We start from the raw sequence: 21,556 nt of genomic DNA, 5'->3' as shown, positions 1-21,556 counted from the left end.
TCCTTTAAAACAACAATGAAGATAAAATGGGAAAACTGATACTATTCAAAAAATCTGAAAAGATGACATGTAATTTCATTTCTAAATACATGCTGACAACATTAATCAAAATTTTCAGATTCATAAGTTTTTAGTCAAAGTTATAGGCTAGTTAGGGATGAACTCCTAATATATGAAGCAAAGCAAAATATGGACAGTATATACATATGTAAACATAGCTTCTATGTGTGAAATCAAGGATATGCTTGCCACCCATTTGCTTGCACTTGATGCTTTAGATTTTCATGGTTAATCTGCAAGCAATGATGATAAAATAAGAAGTCTAACTGATTAAGATGGGAATAATGCACTATAATGCACAATCACAAATATAAAGGTTGTAAGCAATTTAACCTAAATACCTTTAACTTTGACAATTGTCACAGAACAATGCTTTTACTCCAGTTACTTTTAGAATACTAAAAGATAAATAATTTGTCAAGTTTGAGGTAACAAATTGTGTTCATGTTTACAAAATTAAATAGTAAGAAATGTTACCTTAATCTTGTATTTCAACCTTTGTACTTTGAGACGGATGTGATACCTGTAAAACTGATAAAAATGCAACTTTATTTGTATTTGAAAATTGAATGCAATTTGAATTTATAGTATACTTTAGTATGAAAATAATAGAAGAGTTATCGTATTTAGAAAAATTGTTTGGTCACTATTAATCTTTTTCCTGCACCCATAAATTGTTTTTTTTTTTAATTTTATAATTTGAGATAATTATTTGAAGAATTTTTTTTAATTTTATAATTTGTGATAACTAATTTGTAGAATAGAGAATGCCAATAAAAAAAGGGATGTGCTATCCACACACCCCAAATTACTTCTCACACACCCTTATTAATTTCTATCCGTTGATCTTCTTTAATTCATCCGATCCGACGGCCGAAAATTAGAAGGGTGTGTGAGAAGTAAAATGGGGTGTGTGGATATCACACCCCTAAAAAAAAAGGTAAGAAATGGTGTTGTACCTAATTTGTTGGACTTTATTCCAAATACGTATGATGTGAGGAGTTGTTGAAGGTTTTAATTCTTCTACAGCCTTTTTCATGCGCCACTTTATATTAAAGGTATATATAATGTTAGATTTCTTGTAACAAATTTAATAAAGAATTTAGAATACATACTGCTCATGCTTCTTCTTTTTCCACTTTTTGAGAATCAATTGGCTTAGATCAGTAGTTTTTACTCCAACAAATATCTCCCAACCAAGTGTAAAAATAGAGACACATCTGTTTGGAATCTTATCAATAGGTAGTTCCTTCTTCATTTTTATGTGGGTATTATTGTAAATATCTTGAGAATGAAAACAAATAAATTTTTAAATTACCATAGCACACGTATAGCACATTAAGATAATCAAAATTGAAACTCACAATTTGACTAATTATAATCATGAAAAGAAATTGAACGAAAGGGGAATTGAATCGTAACAGTTGTAGCACCACACCTAAATTGTCTAGTCATGCGCATTAAAAAAAAAAAAAGCAAACAGAGAAAAATAGATGAATTTTTTTAAACAATTAGAGTCGGGCAACATCTTAACTAAGGCAACTAAGAGTGTCATTTAATATCTATACACAACATAAAGGATCATGATATGATATACAAAACACCACCAATAGACACAAAATCAGTACAAAACTTACACTGCAAGGGAAGCGAAGATATTTAGTAGGAAAATAGAAAATTAAAAAAATAGCAGCAAAAGTTTATTTCTATCAAGGCATCTACTATCACTATAAGGAGCATATACTATCAAAGAATAAAACAATTGAGATCCACCATAATCAATCCGGAAAGACATTAACACCATGTTGGAAAAAACATTCATTCAATTTATTTTTTTTGGCTAACAAATTTGTTAATTACTATATGCATTCATGTCACCACACTTCACCAATTGACTTTATCTCTTATTGGTATGGGGTAATGGTATGAACATAGTTCATATATATCCTAGCGGATTTGGTTGTGTAGGGTATAAATTAAGAGTTAGATGAGTTATGAAAATAATTTCAATCTATCTAAAGAAATATCCGTAAGGAAATTTGTTCCCTGAATATGTTTATTTGGTGACTGATTTTGGTTGAACTGTGATGGGGTATGGAAATTTTAAAATGGTGATTGAATCACCCATAACTAATGGAACCCAGAGAAAAAAAACGCAGAGAGAGAGAGAAAAAAAATGGCTACAGAGAAATTGGGTGAAAATTAACCCAGAAAATAAATCCATTAAAAAATTAACCCTAATTCCAACAAAATGCAAAGAAGTTAGGGCAAAAATTACCTTAAAACTCCGCTTCTTCCATTGACTCGTGAACGGTAAATTAAGGCCTTAAAAAAATCAAAAGCGATTTTTCAACGAAGTGAGATATCTAGTAAGAAAACTAAAACTGAAATGTTCAAAATGTAGGAAGAAGCACATAAGCAAATGATAAGTAAACTAATGAACCAATCAATTAAATAAAAAAGTACCAAAAATAACACATAGAGACGCGAAATCAAACAGCATAAATTGATCAAATAGCAATTATGAAGAACAATACGCTCGGGAGACTCTCGAGGTAGAGTGAGAGAGAGAATATTGAGAAGGAAAATGGGTATGCAAGCAGTCGGAATGAGTGTATTGTAATTGATTAACCATTCTCCTCCCCATAATGCGTGGAAGGCGGTTTCGATTGTCCTCCGCTCTTTACAACCGTTGCATTGTTCTTGTAATCGTGTATGCCGAGTAGTTAACCGCATAACTGAATTTAAGAGGATAATTATTATGTTTTTTTTTAATTTGTTTTTTTAAGACAGTTTTATACTCTATTATGTTTTTTTTCACCAATTTGCCCTCATTTTTTGAAATTTTTGGATTTTGATTGTGAAGGAAACAAATGGACATTTTTAGCATTTTAGAAAGCTTCACCGAACTGAGGCTCTCTCTTTATATATACTAGCCTCTCTGCACGCACTAATGTGCGTGCGAGAGGCATTTTTGCATCACGGGCGCTACGCGCCCCTAAATGTGTATTGTGTTAGTTTTTTTCCATTGTAATTGTTAATGTATATGGTTTAGAAAGTATGATATGGCTGCACATAACAGGAAGCAATGCAATTTGAAGTTGTTGACGTGGATACTCTCTCACACACAACAGTGCCTATTACAGTGTCCTCACGTGCGTGCGAAAGACACTTTTTTCATCACGGCGCGCTACGCGCGACTTACACATTTTAGATGTAATTATATGCGAGGATTGGTTCAATGTATAGAAACATAAAATAAAGACGATTATCATCTCTAATATTACAGGTAGTAATTTAAAGTATTTATCTAGAATATGTAAAAAAAAAAAGAAGTAATAAATAACATAGAAGATCCTTATAATTTAGTTGCAACTAAAAGCTAAGTAAAAAGTATAAAAACAATCCAAGAACTTCAATTGGCCTTGATACACTTGACGGTTCTTCATATCATGAACTCATATCGCCGTCCTGTTGAAATTTAATGCGTTCGGTTAGAATCAAATATTAGCATTATTTGTAATTGAATTGCATTAAAATTTGAAAACGGGAATTAAACATTAAAAGAAAGAATATAACCTTATGTTGAATTCGAGGGAAGCAAAATATCTTTGTACACAACATTCTTTGTGAAGACTCCTTCATGACCGTGTAATTCTCCTTTCTTTACCAAGACTTTTGTTGTAGACGCTGATACTCCTCTTGATAAAGCCACGTACAATTGTCCATGACTGAATACGTGATCTGGTAGATAAATACCCACATTTGGTATTGTCTGCCCTTGTGATTTATTTATGGTTAGTGCAAAACTCAATTTCACTGGAAACTGTTTTCTCATCCTTTCAAATGGGAGTCCTGCGCTTTCTGTGGTCTTTAAAGAGATTCTTGGTAAAAATACTCTAGTTCCAGCAAATTGTCCATATAAGATTTCGGCATCAATTAGATTATTGTAAGCTCCATGGCAAGCCAGTCTTGTACCATTGCACAACCCCATCTTCGGATCGATATTTCTCAAAAGCATTATTGGGGCACCTTTTTTCAAAGTTAACTGATGAGGGGGCATTCCACCAGGTGAGATTGAATTCAAGAACTCTTGTTGATACAAATTTCTCACATCGTCCTCAACTGAATCGAAAGAGTATAAGATATGTTCAGTCCCTGGAAATTTATCGATGATCATTTTATTAAGCTTGTCAGCATCCTCATTTTTTGGAGTTATAATTGCCCTTTCCACCAAGTATCTTGAATCACATACATGACATTCCAAATCAGGGAAAACTTCATTAACAAATTGGACAATGGATTCTTCACCATTCCATGGAATGACCATAGATGATGGTAATTGCATCATGTCGTCTATCATAGTTTCTTGTTCCCCATTACCGACATGAAGTAAGAACTCTGAAAAATCTTGATCATTGATGGATCTCATGTTGTGCCTAAGACGAATGATTTTCACATGTCCCCAAAATGAAGCATTAATCATACTTGCTTGCATCAATTCAGACCTTGTACCTTTTGGAACAACTGGAAGAACTTGTCGAAAATCTCCTCCAAAAATCATGACCTTTCCTCCAAATGGCAGGTCAACACCTATTATATCTTTGAACGTTCGATCAAGTGTCTCAAATGCAAACCTGTGTGCCATTGGTGCTTCATCCCAAACAACAGCTAATGTTTTTCTTATCAATTCTGCCAAATCTGACTGGATACTAATAGAACACGTGGAAGATGCATCTGGACTGAGGGGAATTTTAAATCTAGAGTGTGCTGTCTTTCCGCCTGGCAATATGGTTGCTGCAATTCCAGATGTTGCTATTGCCAGAATAATATGACCTTTGCTCCTTAACGTTGCTAACAAAGCACAATATAAGTATGTCTTTCCCGTCCCTCCAGGACCATCCACAAAAAATATGGCATTGTCTCGACGTTCAATAGCAGACACAATCGAATTATACGCTGCCATTTGGTCTTCATTTAGATTATGTACCGCATTGAGGTCTGCTTCAGAGATGTCAAGTGAAACTTCATCTTGTATTATCCTTGGAAGTGTGTTGTGTCTAACACAATCTTGTGTTATTTGTGGTAGATCGTAATCAGATACAGACTTACTATGTTGCACTAATAGCCCATTCAAGTCTTGCAAAAGCTTGTTTAAGATAGAAGTATTATTTATGGTACTTGAGACAGAATAATCTTCTACCATAAATGAATGAAATTCATCCCACAATCTTCTTACTCCATGCGGTTCACAGTAAACCAAGATGGTAACAAACAACCTTCGTAAAGCTGAATGCATTCGAATGTTAGAGGCCTCACGAAGACACTGTCTGATGCTATCATCATCTTCTAGCAAACCTCGTTGTTCCACTGCCTTTTTAAATGTTGGTTGTACAATGTCATTGACTGTTCTTAAATCGTCAAATGATGTTGGTCCTCTAACATGATTAAGAAGGATGCGTAAGTAGAATTTTTCACCCTCATTTGGCGAAACTGCATATATTCGGCCAATAACTTTATGGTTATTCATCCTCTCACTCCAGACTTTATCTCTATGACTCCATCTGAACCGTTCAGGGAACTCCCGGTATAAGTATCGTCGTGCTTCCGGGCAAGTGGTATTCTTGGTAAAAAACTCTGTCAACATAGTCATCGAGTTTGTGTCATCTGCCAAAATATCTGATACTCTTTGGTGAGGGTAAAAATGAACAGTTTGTCCTTCAGGGAGATGAATTTGTAATCGTTCCACCGATGGATAAAGTCGATTAGTTACAAATTTGAATATTCTCCATAAAGCTTCAGGTGCACAAACCCATCTTGCATCAACAAACTGCTTTATTTCATCTTGAATAGGTTCAGGATGGACTTCAAAAGCTACTCGGTCAGGACCTTTATAAACATATTTGTACAGATACTTAACACTCTTAATGCTGCAACAAATCTCAACATTAATATGACAATCATATCTGAGGAATAACCATGAGTTATACGGAATGACCCACCGATTATCCACCATTATACGTGCATTTTGATCTAATGGGACTGAATTATGATTGTCTCTTCTACGATAGACTGGATAAGAATCATTTCCTTGAACTGTAGTTGGTGTAAATGGCTTAGGATAATTTCGTTTACAACTACCACGTTTCATACAGGGTGATCGTGAGTTGTGTATTCCACATGGACCATGTATCATATGCCTTAACACGGCACCATACAATTTAGGCTCTTCATTTGGAATTGGTATTTCAGCACGTACCATCTGATCATAATCATCTGGACTATTAAGCTTATCATTTTCTTCTAACATGAGAAGCATGTGAACATGGGGGAGACCGCGCTTTTGAAACTCAATGACATATACATATGCAAGAACTCTGCCTAAAACACTTTTTTTTATAACATCATTCTTCAACTGTTCGAATTTTGCACGAAAAACCCTTGTAAGCAAATCTGGTCGATCTTGTGGTGCTTGGCCAGGTAGTAGCTCATCACTTATTTCTTCCCAATTTGGATTACATGTCATTGTTAGGAAAATATCTGGTCTTCCATATATTTGCACCAAAGTCATTGCATCTTGATACCTTTGATACATGTCACGGGGACTACCAACAAAAGATGATGGTAATATAGTCCTACGACGACCAATGTTTCCTGTATTTGTTTTGTTAAAAGTCGTTAATAAGTCTAAATATGTTTGTTTTGTTTCAACCCATTAATAAGTCTCATTTAATGTGACAAAACATGAACATGAAGAATATATATTTTTTATTATAAACTGATTAGCCTCGTACCTGCATTATTTTGTCCTGCAATTAATGAGTCTTGTAGTCCTCGATAAAATTCAGATCGAATTGTGTGTTGATTATCACGCATCCATCTAAGCTTTTGTGATTCGATCTTTACGTAGTTGTCAACTACATATTGCTGCAATAGGCGGCCACCACGAAGTAGAAGCGATTCATCATGTTGACGGATCTAAAATGATAAAATTCATTGTTCAACACAATATAAGTTTTAAAAATTAATATTTATTGACAGAGATGAAGGTCTTAGGTTACCTGAAGAACATACGAATAATAGTCACAGCATGTCACTTTTCTGTTGGTATTATTTCGAGTATTCACATCCCATCCGTACGTTCCATAAGGTAATAACAATGGATATTGTAAAGGGTCATAGTAGCCGACACAATCTTTGATACTCTTAAGTTGACCATCCGTAGTTTGCACAACAATATCTCGACCTCTAATGTTTTCTGATCCTTCACCACTTACTATGATTGCAGCAACCTGAGATGCAGACGGTAGACAATATTGTCGTTGATTCGTGGGCTGCTCCTTGATAATCAATCTACAACTTTGCAAATCTTGACGTTGCGCAAGGTGGTGAAATGTTTGCACAAATGGATTATATTGATTCAAGATTTGTTGGATTTTTTCAACCACATCTCTGTTTAGTGCTTCACTTTCTCTCATCCGATTGTCTATTTCATGAGCAGTGTCGTATATATACATTTGTAGGAATCTTGGTCTACTATCTCCAATAGGCAAGAGACTTCCAATCTTATGGTATATGGAACCTTGAGCACGAAATGTGTAAATACCACGTCTTCCTGTTGCTAGGTTTTCGTCAACATGAACTCCCATTGAAGTGAAGGCAAAAATGTGGTTGTAAGCTCGTATATTCTGCCTAAAATGTCTTCCCTGGGCAGATTGGTTGCAAAAAAGCTCAGTCATTTCAGGAGGGGACGGTGTCAATGGTAGAGCAAGCTTTCCACGTAAGCAACACATTTCAAATGTTTCATGAGAGAACAAACAGGCATGACAATCTGGACATGTGGTTGGATTTGGCATGTGAAATCTTGGGATTCCCATGTTTTCATTGAAGTTTCTAGCACAATTATGAATTGGCCTTGTTCCCATCGTATGCTGTCGAGGTGGTACGTCCTCGTTAGGCTGGATCTCATTTTCATTAATGAGATTAAAATCATCTGCTTCAAAAGGAAACATTAAAAGTGTTTTATGATTTAGAGAGCATAGTTAAAATTGTAGGTATTAATATTCCAAAACCGATACCTTCATTGATGATGGGTGGATAAGAATGATTCATTGGAGTATTCGAACGGAATGATTGCCTTGTTGTGTTTTCTGTTATAATGAAATGGAATAGAAGTAAGGTAATAAGTGGTGTTTACAATAATGATGATATTGATATTTATCTTTTTCAAAGTTGTAGTATGGTAGTTTGTGCGATTACCATTATTAGTTAAACTTTGAATAAGTCCATCCTGAGGCAAGCGTGCCCTATTCGATCGAGCAATTTTCCTTATATGAGTTAAGCGCATTGTTCTTGGAACTTGATTGCTGCTGCCTTCTCCAAACGGCACTATGTTGAGTCGTTCAACATGATTGCTACTGCCTTCATCGAATTGCACTATGTTAGGGTGTTGAACTTGATCGGTATCGCCACCAAATAACATTATGTTTGAGCATTGAATTTGTTGATCACGATAATTGGATCGTCGTTGTGCTAAGTAATCGTGCCTTTGCCTTGAACTCATTGAATTCCGCCTCATACGTTGTTGATCTCGCCATTGCTCTCGTTGGCTTTGTCTCTCATTAGTAACATATGCATCTTGTTGCTCTAAACCAAGAAACGTAATGGTGCACGAAAAATATTAGTAAGCATATAATATTATTTAAGTACCTACATACTTATTTTTTTTCCTTTTGTTTTTGTAATGACAGATGGAGAGGTTATTTTCATAACCTTTTCAATGAAGGACATGAAATGAGTGATTCTTTAGGGGAGTTGAGTAACTCAGAAGAGTGTAGAAACTACTCTTTTTATCGTCGAATCCGGAAGGAAGAAGTGGTTGTAGCTTTGAAGAAGATGAAGCATAAAAAAGCAATAGGCCCAGACAATATACCAATCGAAGTGTGGAAACTTTTGGGAGAGACAGGTATAACATGGCTCACTGACCTTTTCAATAGGATTTTGAAAACGAAGAAGATGCCAAATGAGTGGCGAACGAGCACTTTGGTGCCTATCTACAAGAACAAGGGCGACGTACAAAATTGCATGAACTATAGGGGTATTAAGCTAATGAGTCATACAATGAAGCTCTGGGAGAGAGTCATTGAGCATAGATTGAGGCAAGAGACACGGGTTTCGGACAACCAATTCGGGTTCATGCCAGGGCGCTCAACCATGGAGGCAATCTATCTCTTACGAAGATTGATGGAAAGATATAGAGATGGGAAAAAGGATTTACACATGGTCTTTATAGATTTGGAAAAAGCGTATGATAGGGTCCCAAGAGACATTCTTTGGAGGATTTTAGAGAAGAAAGGAGTACGAGTAGCATATATCCAAGCTATAAAGGATATGTATGAAGGAGCAAAGACTGCCGTAAGAACTCATGAAGGACAAACCGAAAGCTTTCCCATAACTGTAGGATTACATCAAGGCTCATCCTTAAGTCCTTACCTTTTTGCGTTGGTAATGGATGAGTTAACAGGACATATTCAAGATGATATTCCTTGGTGTATGCTTTTCGCAGACGATATAGTGTTGATAGATGAAACTCAGGAAGGGGTAAATGCAAAGCTTAACCTTTGGAGAGAAGTGTTGGAATCTAAAGGTCTTCGCCTAAGCCGATCAAAGACAGAATATATGGAGTGCAAGTTCAGTGCAAATGGAGGCCAAAACGAGTTAGGGGTGAGGATCGGAGATCAAGAAATACCAAAAAGCGACCGTTTTCGTTACCTAGGATCTATCTTGCAAAAGAACGGAGAATTAGATGGAGATCTCAACCATAGAATACAAGCTGGATGGATGAAGTGGAAGAGTGCATCCGGCGTGTTGTGTGACCGCCGTATGCCATTGAAGCTCAAGGGAAAATTTTATAGGACGGCAATAAGGCCGGCGATGCTGTATGGCACAGAATGTTGGGCGGTGAAACATCAACACGTACACAAAATGGGTGTAGCGGAGATGAGGATGCTTCGTTGGATGTGTGGGCACACGAGAAAGGATAAGATTAGGAATGAGGATATCCGGGGTAAAGTAGGAGTAGCCGAAATTGAAGGAAAGATGAGAGAAAATCGGTTACGGTGGTTTGGACATGTGCAAAGAAGGCCTACTGACGTTCCGATTAGAAGATGCGACTATGGGACAGAGGTTCAGGGCCGAAGGGGTAGAGGAAGACCTAGGAAAACTTTGGAAGAGACTCTAAGAAAAGACTTAGAGTACTTGGATCTAACGAAGGACATGACACAGGATCGAGTACAATGGCGTTCTAAGATTCATATAGCCGATCCCACTCAGTGACTTGGATTTTCCAAGTCTCCAACCGAGAAGTTTTCCTCACTCGGGAAATTAAGGGAACACTACCCCAACCTACATGCTCCACTCAGAAAGCTTCAACATACAAACTTCAACAAAAGAAAATTCAAAGAACTTAGCGAAGAAGGCTTTGGTGTATTTAACACAATACGTTGAAATGAAGGAAAGCTTATTTATTGATATCCCCGATCAGCTACAAATATGTACATATACATGAGTCAAAATAAACACACAAGACGGAGCCTTCACAAAGGTTGCTTAGGAGAAGTCTCAGCAGTCGGTAGAGCCCCAGAAAGAGAAGGCACCGGAGGGGGATCATTTGGAGCCTCAGTACTGGACAAAACCCTAGAAGGAGGAGGCATCAGAGGTTGATCATTCGGAGCTTCATTACGCGGTACAGCCCCAGAAGACGAAGGCAATAAATGCCTTTGGAACAAACCCACAAATCTCTGATGATCAAGTAAAACATGACCATCAGTTTCCTTCATCTGGTCAAGCTTCCTCTTCATGTTTGTAGCATAGTCATGTGCGAGCCGGTGCAACTGTTTATTCTCATGCTTGAGCCCTCTAATCTCCTGTTTGAGACTCATCACTTCAGCCGCCAAGGATTCAACTTGGCGGGTTCGAGCAAATAGGCGTTGGGCCATATTAGACACAGAACCTGCACACTGAACACTGAGAGCCAGCGAATCCTTAACAGCTAACTCATCAGACCGTTTGGAAAGTAGTCTGTTATCTTTGGGAGTGAGAAGGTTCCTGGCCACCACCGCAGCGGTCATATCATTCTTCATCACGGAATCCCCAACGGTAAGAGGACCAGTAGGGGAGACGAAGGATGGGCGCCATATGTTGTCTGGAGAAGGCGGGGCTGCCTCTTCAACAAGGTTCAAGTCAAAACGACGGTCGGAGGGGCCAGACATTTTCAAAGGTGTTGAAGAGAGAAGAGGTCGGACAAATCAAGATCTTAGAAGTGCAAGAATGAAGCTTCTACTGGTGGAGATTCAAGTGTGCTTTGGAACTTAATGTCAGCCTCTATAAAAATCTGCACTCGACGGAGCTTCAGAAATCGAAGAGGCGCCTGCTCAGAAATCGAAGAGGCGTTTGCTTTCTCAAAAGCTGGGCTGCTTAGAGATCACGAGGGTTGATCTCAGAAATCGAAGAGGCATTTGCTTTCTCAAAAGTTGGGTTGCTCAAAGACCACGAAGGCCGATCTCAGAAATCGAAGAGGCGCTCGCTTTCTCAAAAGCTGGGCTCCCTAGAGACCACGAGGGCCGATCTCAGAAATCGAAGAGGCACCTACTTTTCCAGCCTTGTCAGCACCCGTCACACGCACACTCAGCTTTGCAGAAATTATGGGCATTCTGTCGAAGACTTCTGGGGAAGTAGAAAACACATGAATCTTACTGTTCAATCACCCACTTCCCACACGCAACAATAGCTCATGGGTACCACAGATAACTTTGCCAAAGTTCTCTGCCAAAGTTGAGCACGTGAAGCTTGCAGCTCCCACTACATCGCTCTGACCAAGAAGGGTAAAAGAATAGCAAAGAAACAGCACTAACAAAGTTTAGACCCATAAATTTTGAAGGTCTAGCTACCATATTATTACCCACAAGGGTAAAGGAACAGTACCACTGCTGGATAATTGGAAAGTCCCTGTGTGTCAACCTCTGTGCTTCGTGGCAAGGTAGACTAGCAAACATGCCTAACCTTTACTCACATTCGAGAAAACACTCCCAATAAGATTGCTTGCTCCAAAATCGAAGAGGCACCGTCCTCCGAATCTCGAGAGCCAGACTCCCAACATGACTACTTTCTTAAAAATCGAAGAGAGGGTAAAGGAACAGTACCATTGCTGGATAATTGGAAAGTCTCTGTGTGTCAACCTTTGTGCTTCGTGGCAAGGTAGACTAGCAAACATGCCCAACCTTTACTCACATTCGAGAAAACACTCCCAACAAGATTGCTTGCTCCAAAATCGAAGAGGCACCGCCCTTCGAATCTCGAGAGCCAGACTCCCAACGTGATTACTTTCTCAAAAATCGAAGAGACACTGCTCCCCGAATCTTCGAGAGCCAGACCCCCAGCATGATTGCTTTCTCAAAAATCGATGAGGCATCGTTCTCCGAATCAATCGAAGAGGCGCTCGCTTTCTCAAAAGCTGGGCTGCTCAGAGACCACGAGGGCCGATCTCAGAAATCGAAGAGGCACCTACTTTTCTAGCCTTGTCAGCACCTGTCACACGCACACTCAGCTTTGCAGAAATTATGGGCATTCTGTCGAAGACTTCTGGTAAAGTAGAAAGCACATGAATCTTACTGTTCAATCACCCACTTCCCACACGCAACAATAGCTCATGGGTACCACAGATAACTTTGCCAAAGTTCTCTGCCAAAGTTGAGCACGTGAAGCTTGCAGCTCCCACTACATCGCTCTGACCAAGAAAGGTAAAAGAATAGCAAAGAAACAGCACTAACAAAGTTTAGACACATAAATGTTGAAGGTCTAGCTACCATATTATTACCCACAAGGGTAAAGGAACAGTAACACTGCTGGATAATTGGAAAGTCCTTGTGTGTCAACCTCTGTGCTTCGTGGCAAGGTAGACTAGCAAACATGCCCAACCTTTACTCACTTTCGAGAAAACACTCCCAACAAGATTGCTTGCTCCAAAATCGAAGAGGCACCGTCCTCCGAATCTCGAGAGCCAGACTCCCAACATGACTACTTTCTCAAAAGCGAAGAGAGGGTAAAGGAACAGTACCATTGCAACTGGCAGCTCCCACTACCGTGCTATGACCAAGCAGGGTAAAGGAATAGCATTACTACTTGTTGTTAGGGAGACTCCTATATATGTCGACCTCCATCCCCAACGGACAGGCAGACCTGCAAAAATGCTCAACCCTTCATCATATCTGAGAGGGCACTCCCAACGAAGCCTTTCGAAATATTCAGCTTTCTTTCCCCCCGATAATACCTCTGCAAACAAGCTATACTAGAGCAAGAATATCTCATATCATCAGGGTTAAAAGCAAGAGTATCTCATATCATGCTTTTTCCCTGTCTTTTCCTTTGGCCTTGTTTTTACCTGCAAGACAAGGAGAAAGAGAGCAATCAGTCAGCACTTGGAATCAAGCTTCCAGCCAGGAACTGACTGCCTGGAACCCCTTACCTGATTACTTACCTGGCATTGCTCTCGAGTACTCATCTTCAACATCTTATGTTTCCAGGGAAGATTCTGCATCTGCTTGAGGAACAGATAGGGCAAGTGCGAAGGATACAAGGAAGCATGTGGAGACAAGCGTAACAGCACACGTGCCGATACACCCATTACTCTATCAAAAGCAAAAGTATCCCATATCAGTAGGGTGGAACGTACTCTAGATTTGATGGACTTGTTTTGACCCTCAAATTCTTCAGTCGGCCTTATACTCTGGAGGAAACCAGAAAACCCTCCAGCTCAGTTCAAGAATAAGCCTGTGGAAAGTTACTTCTTCAAAAGCAAAAGTATCTCATATCATCTCTTCTCATTTTTCTTCTCTTTATCCTTCATGCTGCTGCAAGATGGGGAGAAGGTGAACAATCAGTCGGAGCTCTGATTGCTTACCTTGTCTGTCACCTCTTTCAGCAGACCCCCTAGCTCGGCGACTTGGGGGACTCCTACTACATGGTTTGTATCGCGCTTGACCAAGCTTGAGACTACAAGTAAGCTTCAAGTGAAATTGATACATTACCTTGTGCATCTCCACCAGTTAAAGATACCACCCCTGGATGGAGGAAGAGTACTTTCAGAGAAGATGCCACATCTACCTATGAGACAGATAAGGCAAGTCAAGACGACACCACACTCCGATACTTAGAAGTTTCGTGATTACGAGATCATTCTCCCACAATATTTCCTAATGTCATTTGTACAAAATCATTCACTTGTACTCACTAAAGGAGAGCTTGAACCTATGTACTTGTGTAAACCCTTCACAATTAATGAGAACTCTTATATTCTGTGGATGTAGCCAATCTGGGTGAACCACGTACATCTTGTGTTTGCTTTCCTATCTCTATCCATTTATATACTTATCCACACTAATGACCGGAGCAATCTAGCGAAGATCACAAAAAGCGACCGTTTTCGCTACCTAGGATCTATCTTGCAAGAGAACGGAGAATTAGATGGAGATCTCAACCATAGAATACGAGCTGGATGGATGAAGTGTAAGAGTGCATCCGGCGTGTTGTGTGACCGTCGTAGGCCACTGAAGCTCAAGGGAAAATTTTATAGGACGGCAACAAGGCCAGCGATGTTGTATGGCACAGAATGTTGGGCGATGAAGCATCAACACGTACACAAAATGGGTGTAGCGGAGATGAGGATGCTTCGTGGGATGTGTGGGCACACGAGAAAGGATAAGATTGGGAATGAGGATATCCGAGGTAAAGTAGGAGTAGCCGAAATTGTAGGAAAGATGAGAGAAAATCGGCTCCGATGATTTGGACATGTGCAAAGAAGGCCGACTGACGCTCCGGTTCGAAGATGTGACTACGGGACAGAGGTTCAGGGCCAAAGGGGTAGAGGAAGACCTAGGAAAACTTTGGAAGAGACTCTAAGAAAAGACTTAGAGTACTTGGATCTAACGGAGGACATGACACAAAACCGAGCGCAATGGCGTTCTAGGATTCATATAGCCGACCCCACTTAGTGGGAAAAGGCTTTGTTGTTGTTGTTGTTGTTGATAAATGCTTAATGAACATGTTAGTATCCCTTCATGGTTTAGATTCTTATTCTCTTTAATTTGAATACAAAAATATGTGCAGCTTTGTTGGTCCGAATAGAGACAAAAAAAAAATATAGTTACCCGCTGATGTTGGTCCTATGTCATCTTGGTTTACTTCCGTTTGATTTTGTACTATATTTACCGAGTTCAATCGGGCTTGATAATTGGCACGTCGTCGCAGTGAAATTCGAGTCCGCTGTGATGAATTCATAGATTGTTGTCTTTGCCTTTGTTGATTGCTCCTACGATACCTTTGGTTTGACTGTTGAGAATTGTGAACATTTGTTTGTCCGAAGTGAACTTCTTCATTGCCGACCTACATTGAGAAATTGCCAAAAAGAATGAATTTTATTTTATTTTTGAAAAAGAAAAAACAAATCATCTCTACATAAGAAGAATAATGCAGAAAAGGTAAGAACCTCTGACATATTGGTTCTATCATTTCCCTCCATACTTGATATGTTGAAGTCCTTTGGGAATCTTAAAAGTGAATACGTCTCCTGTCACACAAAAACTCCCTAGACTAAGAAGCAGTTCCACAGGGAAGCAGTTTAACAGTAGTCGCTGCAATACCTAAGCCAATGAAAAATACAGAAATTGCAGACTAAATGAAAAAAAATTTACGTTCAGAATATAAGTAACTTAAAAACTGCACATAAACAGAATTTTATATTACAATTGAACCAACCTTTGCTAATGCTGACCCGTCAGCGGATCGAACTGCCCTTACATTAAAGCAGGAAAAAGTTCAATTTACATGGCTAAATAAACTTGAGGGTTGCATAAATCAAGTTATTATTAAATAAGGAATATAGAATGAATGATATTGACTCTAATGTACATATGAATTGTGAGAGGAAAACTTACCAATTATTCACGAAATTAATCCGGAAGAAAGAAGCAATCTTCCGATCGAACCCAAATTCCAAATTCAAAAGTAGACGGCTCCGAGAAAGGCAAGCGTGTGATATGGTTGTCCCACTGCAATATAAATTCAATCACAAAATTGTTAAAGGTGTGTCCTTTTTACCCCATAATTGACAGAGTAAAACAACATATAATCCAAAATTCGAAAGCATGCAGAAGACCTGCAGATGAAGGACTTGAATTAAGGACTTGAATTTCTTTTATTAGCAATCATCAAAAACCCCAACAGAAAAAGGAAACTGAAGGACTTCTGCTCTTCCACCGCAACATATAAATTGGGGAAAAAATAATGAAGAGAAAATACCTGGAAGGAAGTGGAAAAGCAGAAGTAGGATTGCAGTGTTTTGCCAAAACTGGAAGAATTTCACAGCAGTTCTTTCTAGTAGTCCAATACATTCATAAAACAACATGAAACACATTTAACGTTGAGATCATACAAAACTGAAACCTCAGAATTTGCGCAAAAGAATTATTACTTTCTTACAGAAAAGCCTGAAAAGAATAACTCTAAATTACTTACCTCTATTACCAAAATGTTACAATAGCAGAGAAAAAGGCCCCAAAAAATGAAGAACCACAACTCCTGGAATAAAAAAGAAAACCACCCTTAACTTTACTTTCTTTCATAAAAAAACCTTACCTTAATTTTCCCACATAAGCATTGGTTCGTTGGGATATGTCATCAGCATCAAGTGATATTATAATTTATTTATATACTCGGTGTGAGAGCCATGCCTATATCTCCGTGCAACTAAAAGAAACTTTCGCTTATTGGTGAATGCTGGACGAAGAGAGGAAAAAAATCGCATGAGAATAAGAAACCATTCAACAATAAGCATCATGCAAGCTGTCAAGAACCACTAATAAAAGTATCAAATAACACAAAAGATCAACTGCATTGTATACAATAGGAGAATGAGAATTAAGAAGGCAGCAAGGAACAAAGAAAATGAAAAGAGTGAAAAATAAAAACTATAGAGAAAAAAAAAACCTGGATTTGGAAGAGAGTTACATTGCTGGCAGCGTTATGCGGGAAACAACAACAACAACAACAACAAAGCCTTTTCCCACTAAGTGGGGTCGGCTATATGAATCCTAGAACACCATTGCGCTCATTTGTGTCATGTCCTCCGTTAGATCCAAGTACTCAAGTCTTTTCTTAGGGTCTCTTCCAAAGTTTTCCTAGGTCTTCCTCTACTCCTTCGGCCCCGAACCTCTGTCCCGTAGTCACATTTTCGAACCGGAGCGTCAGTAGGCCTTCTTTGCACATGTCCAAACCACCGGGACCGATTTTCTCTCATATTTCCTTCAATTTTGGCTACTCCTACTTTACCTCGGATATCCTAATTCTCAATCTTATCCTTTCTCGTGTGCCCATACATCCCACGAAGCATCCTCATCTCCGCTACACCCATTTTGTGTACGTTGATGCTTCACCGCCCAACATTCTGTGCCATACAACATCGCTGGCCTTATTGCCGTCCTATAAAATTTTCCCTTGAGCTTCAGTGGCCTACGACGGTCACACAACACGCCGGATGCACTCTTACACTTCATCCATCCAGCTTGTATTCTATGGTTGAGATCTCCATCTAATTCTCCGTTCTCTTGCAAGATAGATCCTAGGTAGCGAAAACGGTCACTTTTTGTGATCTTCGCTAGATTGCTCCGGTCATTAGTGTGGATAAGTATATAAATGGATAGAGATAGGAAAGCAAACACAAGATGTACGTGGTTCACCCAGATTGGCTACGTCCACGGAATAGAGGAGTTCTCATTAATTGTGAAGGGTTTACACAAGTACATAGGTTCAAGCTCTCCTTTAGTGAGTACAAGTGAATGATTTAGTACAAATGACATTAGGAAAAATTGTGGGAGAATGATCTCGTAGCCACGAAACTTCTAAGTACCGGAGTGTGGTATCGTCTTGACTTGCCTTATCTGTCTCATAGGTAGATGTGGCATCTTCTCTGGAAGTACTCTTCCTCCATCCAGGGGTGGTATCTGTAACTGGTGGAGATGCACAAGGTAATGTATCAATTTCACTTGAAGCTTACTTGTAGTTTCATGCTTGGTCAAGCGAGATACAAACCATGTAGTAGGAGTCCCCCAAGTCGCCGAGCTGGGGGATCTGCTGAAAGAGGTGACAGACAAGGTAAGCAATCAGAGCTCCGGCTGATTGTTCACATTCTCCCTATCTTGCAGGCAGCATGAAGGATAAAGAGAAGAAAAATGAGGAGAGATGATATGGGATACTTTTGCTTTTGAAGAAGTAACTTTCCACAGGCTTATTCTTGAACTGGGCTGGAGGGTTTTCTGGTTTCCTCCAGAGTATAAGGCCGACTGAAGAATTTGAGGGTCAAAACAAGTCCATCAAATCTAGAGTACGTTCGACCCTGCTGATATGGGATACTTTTGCTTTTGATAGAGTAGTGGATGTATCGGCACGTGTGCTGTTACGCTTGTCTCCACATGCTTCCTTGTATCCTTCTCACTTGCCCTATCTATTCCTCAGGCAGATGCGGTATCTTCCCTGGAAGCATAAGATGTTGAAGATGAGTACTCGAGAGCAATGCCAGGTAAGTAATCAGGTAAGGGGTTCCAGGCAGTCAGTTCCTGGCTGGAAGCTTGATTCCAAGTGCTGACTGATTGCTCTCTTTCTCCTTGTCTTGCAGGTAAGAACAAGGCCAAAGGAAAAGACAGGGAAAAAGCATGATATGGGATACTCTTGCTTTTAACCCTGATGATATGAGATATTCTTGCTCTAGTATAGCTTGTTTACAGAGGTATTATCGGGGGGAAAAAAAGCTGAATATTTCGAAAGGCTTTGTTGGGAGTGCCCTCTCAGATAAGAGAAAGGGTTGAGCATTTTTGCAGGTCTGCCTGTCCGTTAGGGATGGAAGTCGACATATATAGGAGTCTCCCTAACATCAAGTAATAATGCTATTCCTTTACCCTGCTTGGTTATAGCACGGTAGTGGGAGCTGCCAGCTTCACATGTTTTAACTCTGTCAGAGCACTTTGAAAAAGTGGTTTGTGGTATCTGGAAAGCTGATGTTGCGTGTGAAGATTACAGACCTGTCGGGGGTCTGGCTCTCGAGATTCGGAGAACGATGCCTCTTCGATTTTTGAGAAAGCAATCCTGCTGGGGGTCTGGCTCTCGAGATTCGGAGAGCGGTGTCTCTTCGATTTTTGAGAAAGTAATCATGTTGGGAGTCTGGCTCTCGAGATTCGGAGGGCGGTGCCTCTTCGATTTTGGAGCAAGCAATCTTGTTGGGAGTGTTTTCTCGAATGAGAGTAAAGGTTGGGCATGTTTGCTAGTCTACCTTGCCACGAAGCACAGAGGTTGACACACAGGGACTTTCCAATTATCCAGCAGTGGTACTGTTCCTTTACCCTCTCTTCGATTTTTGAGAAAGTAATCATGTTGGGAGTCTGGCTCTCGAGATTCGGAGGGCGGTGCCTCTTCGATTTTGGAGCAAGCAATCTTGTTAGGAGTGTTTTCTCGAATGTGAGTAAAGGTTGGGCATGTTTGCTAGTCTACCTTGCCACGAAGCACAGAGGTTGACACACCGGGACTTTCCAATTATCCAGCAGTGGTACTGTTCCTTTACCCTTGTGGGTAATAATATGGTAGCTAGACCTTCAAAATTTATGTGTCTAAACTTTGTTAGTGTTGTTTCTTTGCAATTCTTTTACCCTTCTTGGTCAGAGCGATGTAGTGGGAGCTGCAAGCTTCACGTGTCTCAACTTTGTCAGAGGACTTTGGCAAAGTTATCTGTGGTACCCATGAGCTACTGTTGCGTGTGGGAAGTGGGTGATTGAACAGTACGATTCATGTGCTTTCTACTTCGCCAGAAATCTTCGACAGAATGCCCATAATTTCCGCAAAGCTGAGTGTGCGTGTGACAGGTGCTGACAAGGCTGGAAAAGTAGGTGCCTCTTCGATTTCTGAAATCGGCCCTCGTGGTCTCTGAGCAGTCCAGCTTTTGAGAAAGCAAGCCTCTTCGATTTCTGAGATCGGCCTTTGTGGTCTTTGAGCAGCCCAGCTTTTGAAAATCTCTGAGCAGCCCAGCTTTTGAGAAAGCAAACGCCTCTTCGATTTCTGAGCAGGCGCCTCTTCGATTTCTGAAGCTTCGTCGAGTGCAGATTTTTATAGGGGCTGACATTAAGTTCCAAAGCACACTTGAATATCCACCAGTAGAAGCTCCATTCTTGCACTTCTAAGATCTTGATTTGTCCGACCTCTTCTCTCTTCAACACCTTTGAAAATGTCTGGCCCCTCCGACCGTCGTTTTGACTTAAACCTTGTTGAAGAGGCAGCCCCGCCTTCTCCAGACAACATATGGCGCCCATCCTTCGTCTCCCCTACTGGTCCTCTTACCGTTGGGGATTCCGTGATGAAGAATGATATGACCGCTGCGGTAGTGGCCAGGAACCTTCTCACTCCCAAAGATAACAGACTACTTTCCAAACGGTCTGATGAGTTGTCTGTTAAGGATTCTCTGGCTCTCAGTGTTCAGTGTGCAGGTTCTGTGTCTAATATGGCCCAACGCCTATTTGCTCGAACCCGCCAAGTTGAATCATTGGCGGCTGAAGTGATGAGTCTCAAACAGGAGATTAGAGGGCTCAAGCATGAGAATAAACAGTTGCACCGGCTCGCACATGACTATGCTACAAACATGAAGAGGAAGCTTGACCAGATGAAGGAATCTGATGGTCAGGTTTTACTTGATCATCAGAGATTTGTGGGTTTGTTCCAAAGGCATTTATTGCCTTCGTCTTCTGGGGCTGTACCGCGTAATGAAGCTCCAAATGATCAATCTCTGATGCCTCCTCCTTCTAGGGTTTTGTCCAATACTGAGGCTCCGAATGATCCCCCTCCGGTGCCTTCTCTTTCTGGGGCTCTACCGACTGCTGAGACTTCTCCTAAGCAACCTTTGTGAAGGCTCCCTCTTGTTTGTTTATTTTGACTCAAGTATATGTACATATTTGTAACTTATCGGGGATATTAATAAATAAGCTTTCCTTCATTTCAACGTATTGTGTTAAATACACCAAAGCCTTCTTCGCTAAGTTCATTGAATTTTCTTTTGTTGAAGCTTGTATGTTGAAGCTTTGTGAGTGGAGCATATAGGTTGAGGTAGTGTTCCCTTAATTTCCCGAGTGAGGAAAACTTCTCGGTTGGAGACTTGGAAAGTCCAAGTCACTGAGTGGGATCGGCTATATGAATCTTAGAACGCCATTGTGTTCTGTCCTGTGTCATGTCCTCCGTTAGATCCAAGTACTCTAAGTCTTTTCTTAGGGTCTCTTCCAAAGTTTTCCTAGGTCTTCCTCTGCCCCTTCGGCCCTGAACCTCTGTCCCATAGTCGCATCTTCTAATCGGAGCGTCAGTAGGCCTTCTTTGCACATGTCCAAACCACCGTAACCGATTTTCTCTCATCTTT

The 21,556-nt window shown here is 40.0% G+C and overlaps 1 protein-coding gene and 4 long non-coding RNA genes across 6 annotated transcripts; all 5 read right to left on the bottom strand.

Moving 5' to 3' along the window:
* Positions 1–100: 100 nt before the first annotated feature.
* LOC139193556 (uncharacterized) lies at positions 101–1,233 on the bottom strand. Its single transcript, XR_011577771.1, has 3 exons — positions 1,020–1,233; positions 538–591; positions 101–293 (listed from the first exon to the last, which is right to left on the bottom strand). It is a non-coding gene; the product is annotated as an uncharacterized lncRNA (long non-coding RNA).
* A 2,669-nt stretch (positions 1,234–3,902) lies between these two features.
* Positions 3,903–6,586, bottom strand: LOC103402228 (uncharacterized). Its single transcript, XM_029096849.2, has 2 exons — positions 4,039–6,586; positions 3,903–3,931 (listed from the first exon to the last, which is right to left on the bottom strand). The coding sequence occupies exons 1-2, from the start codon at positions 6,584–6,586 to the stop codon at positions 3,903–3,905; spliced, it is 2,577 nt and encodes an 858-aa protein (XP_028952682.2).
* A 45-nt stretch (positions 6,587–6,631) lies between these two features.
* LOC139193584 (uncharacterized) lies at positions 6,632–7,210 on the bottom strand. The gene is made up of 3 exons (XR_011577887.1): positions 7,122–7,210; positions 6,855–7,038; positions 6,632–6,714 (listed from the first exon to the last, which is right to left on the bottom strand). It is a non-coding gene; the product is annotated as an uncharacterized lncRNA (long non-coding RNA).
* An 8,224-nt stretch (positions 7,211–15,434) lies between these two features.
* LOC108173041 (uncharacterized) lies at positions 15,435–16,159 on the bottom strand. 2 transcript variants are annotated; one of them, XR_003770481.2, is made up of 3 exons: positions 15,871–16,159; positions 15,602–15,755; positions 15,435–15,498 (listed from the first exon to the last, which is right to left on the bottom strand). It is a non-coding gene; the product is annotated as an uncharacterized lncRNA (long non-coding RNA). The 2 variants fall into 2 exon arrangements; XR_003770480.2 differs by having other exon boundaries at positions 15,602–15,682; positions 15,871–15,927.
* Positions 16,160–16,451: 292 nt separating this feature from the next.
* LOC139193659 (uncharacterized) lies at positions 16,452–17,076 on the bottom strand. Its single transcript, XR_011578012.1, has 2 exons — positions 16,630–17,076; positions 16,452–16,488 (listed from the first exon to the last, which is right to left on the bottom strand). It is a non-coding gene; the product is annotated as an uncharacterized lncRNA (long non-coding RNA).
* Between the last annotated feature and the right edge of the window lie 4,480 nt (positions 17,077–21,556).

This window comes from Malus domestica, chromosome 17, assembly GCF_042453785.1.
Source record: "Malus domestica chromosome 17, GDT2T_hap1".
NCBI lineage: Eukaryota > Viridiplantae > Streptophyta > Magnoliopsida > Rosales > Rosaceae > Malus > Malus domestica.
The sequence above is the reverse complement of the archived record's forward strand: the minus strand, read 5'-3'. Positions and strand labels throughout refer to the sequence as shown.

Excerpts from the sequence above, each read along its gene's own strand:
- LOC103402228 (XM_029096849.2), bottom strand. The coding sequence starts at position 6,586 with ATGACATGTAATCCAAATTGGGAAGAAATAAGTGATGAGCTACTACCT. Across the intron at positions 3,932-4,038 it reads GAAGATGGGGTTGTGCAATG|ACCACAGAAAGCGCAGGACT; the intron begins GTACAAGACTGG and ends ATCTCTTTAAAG.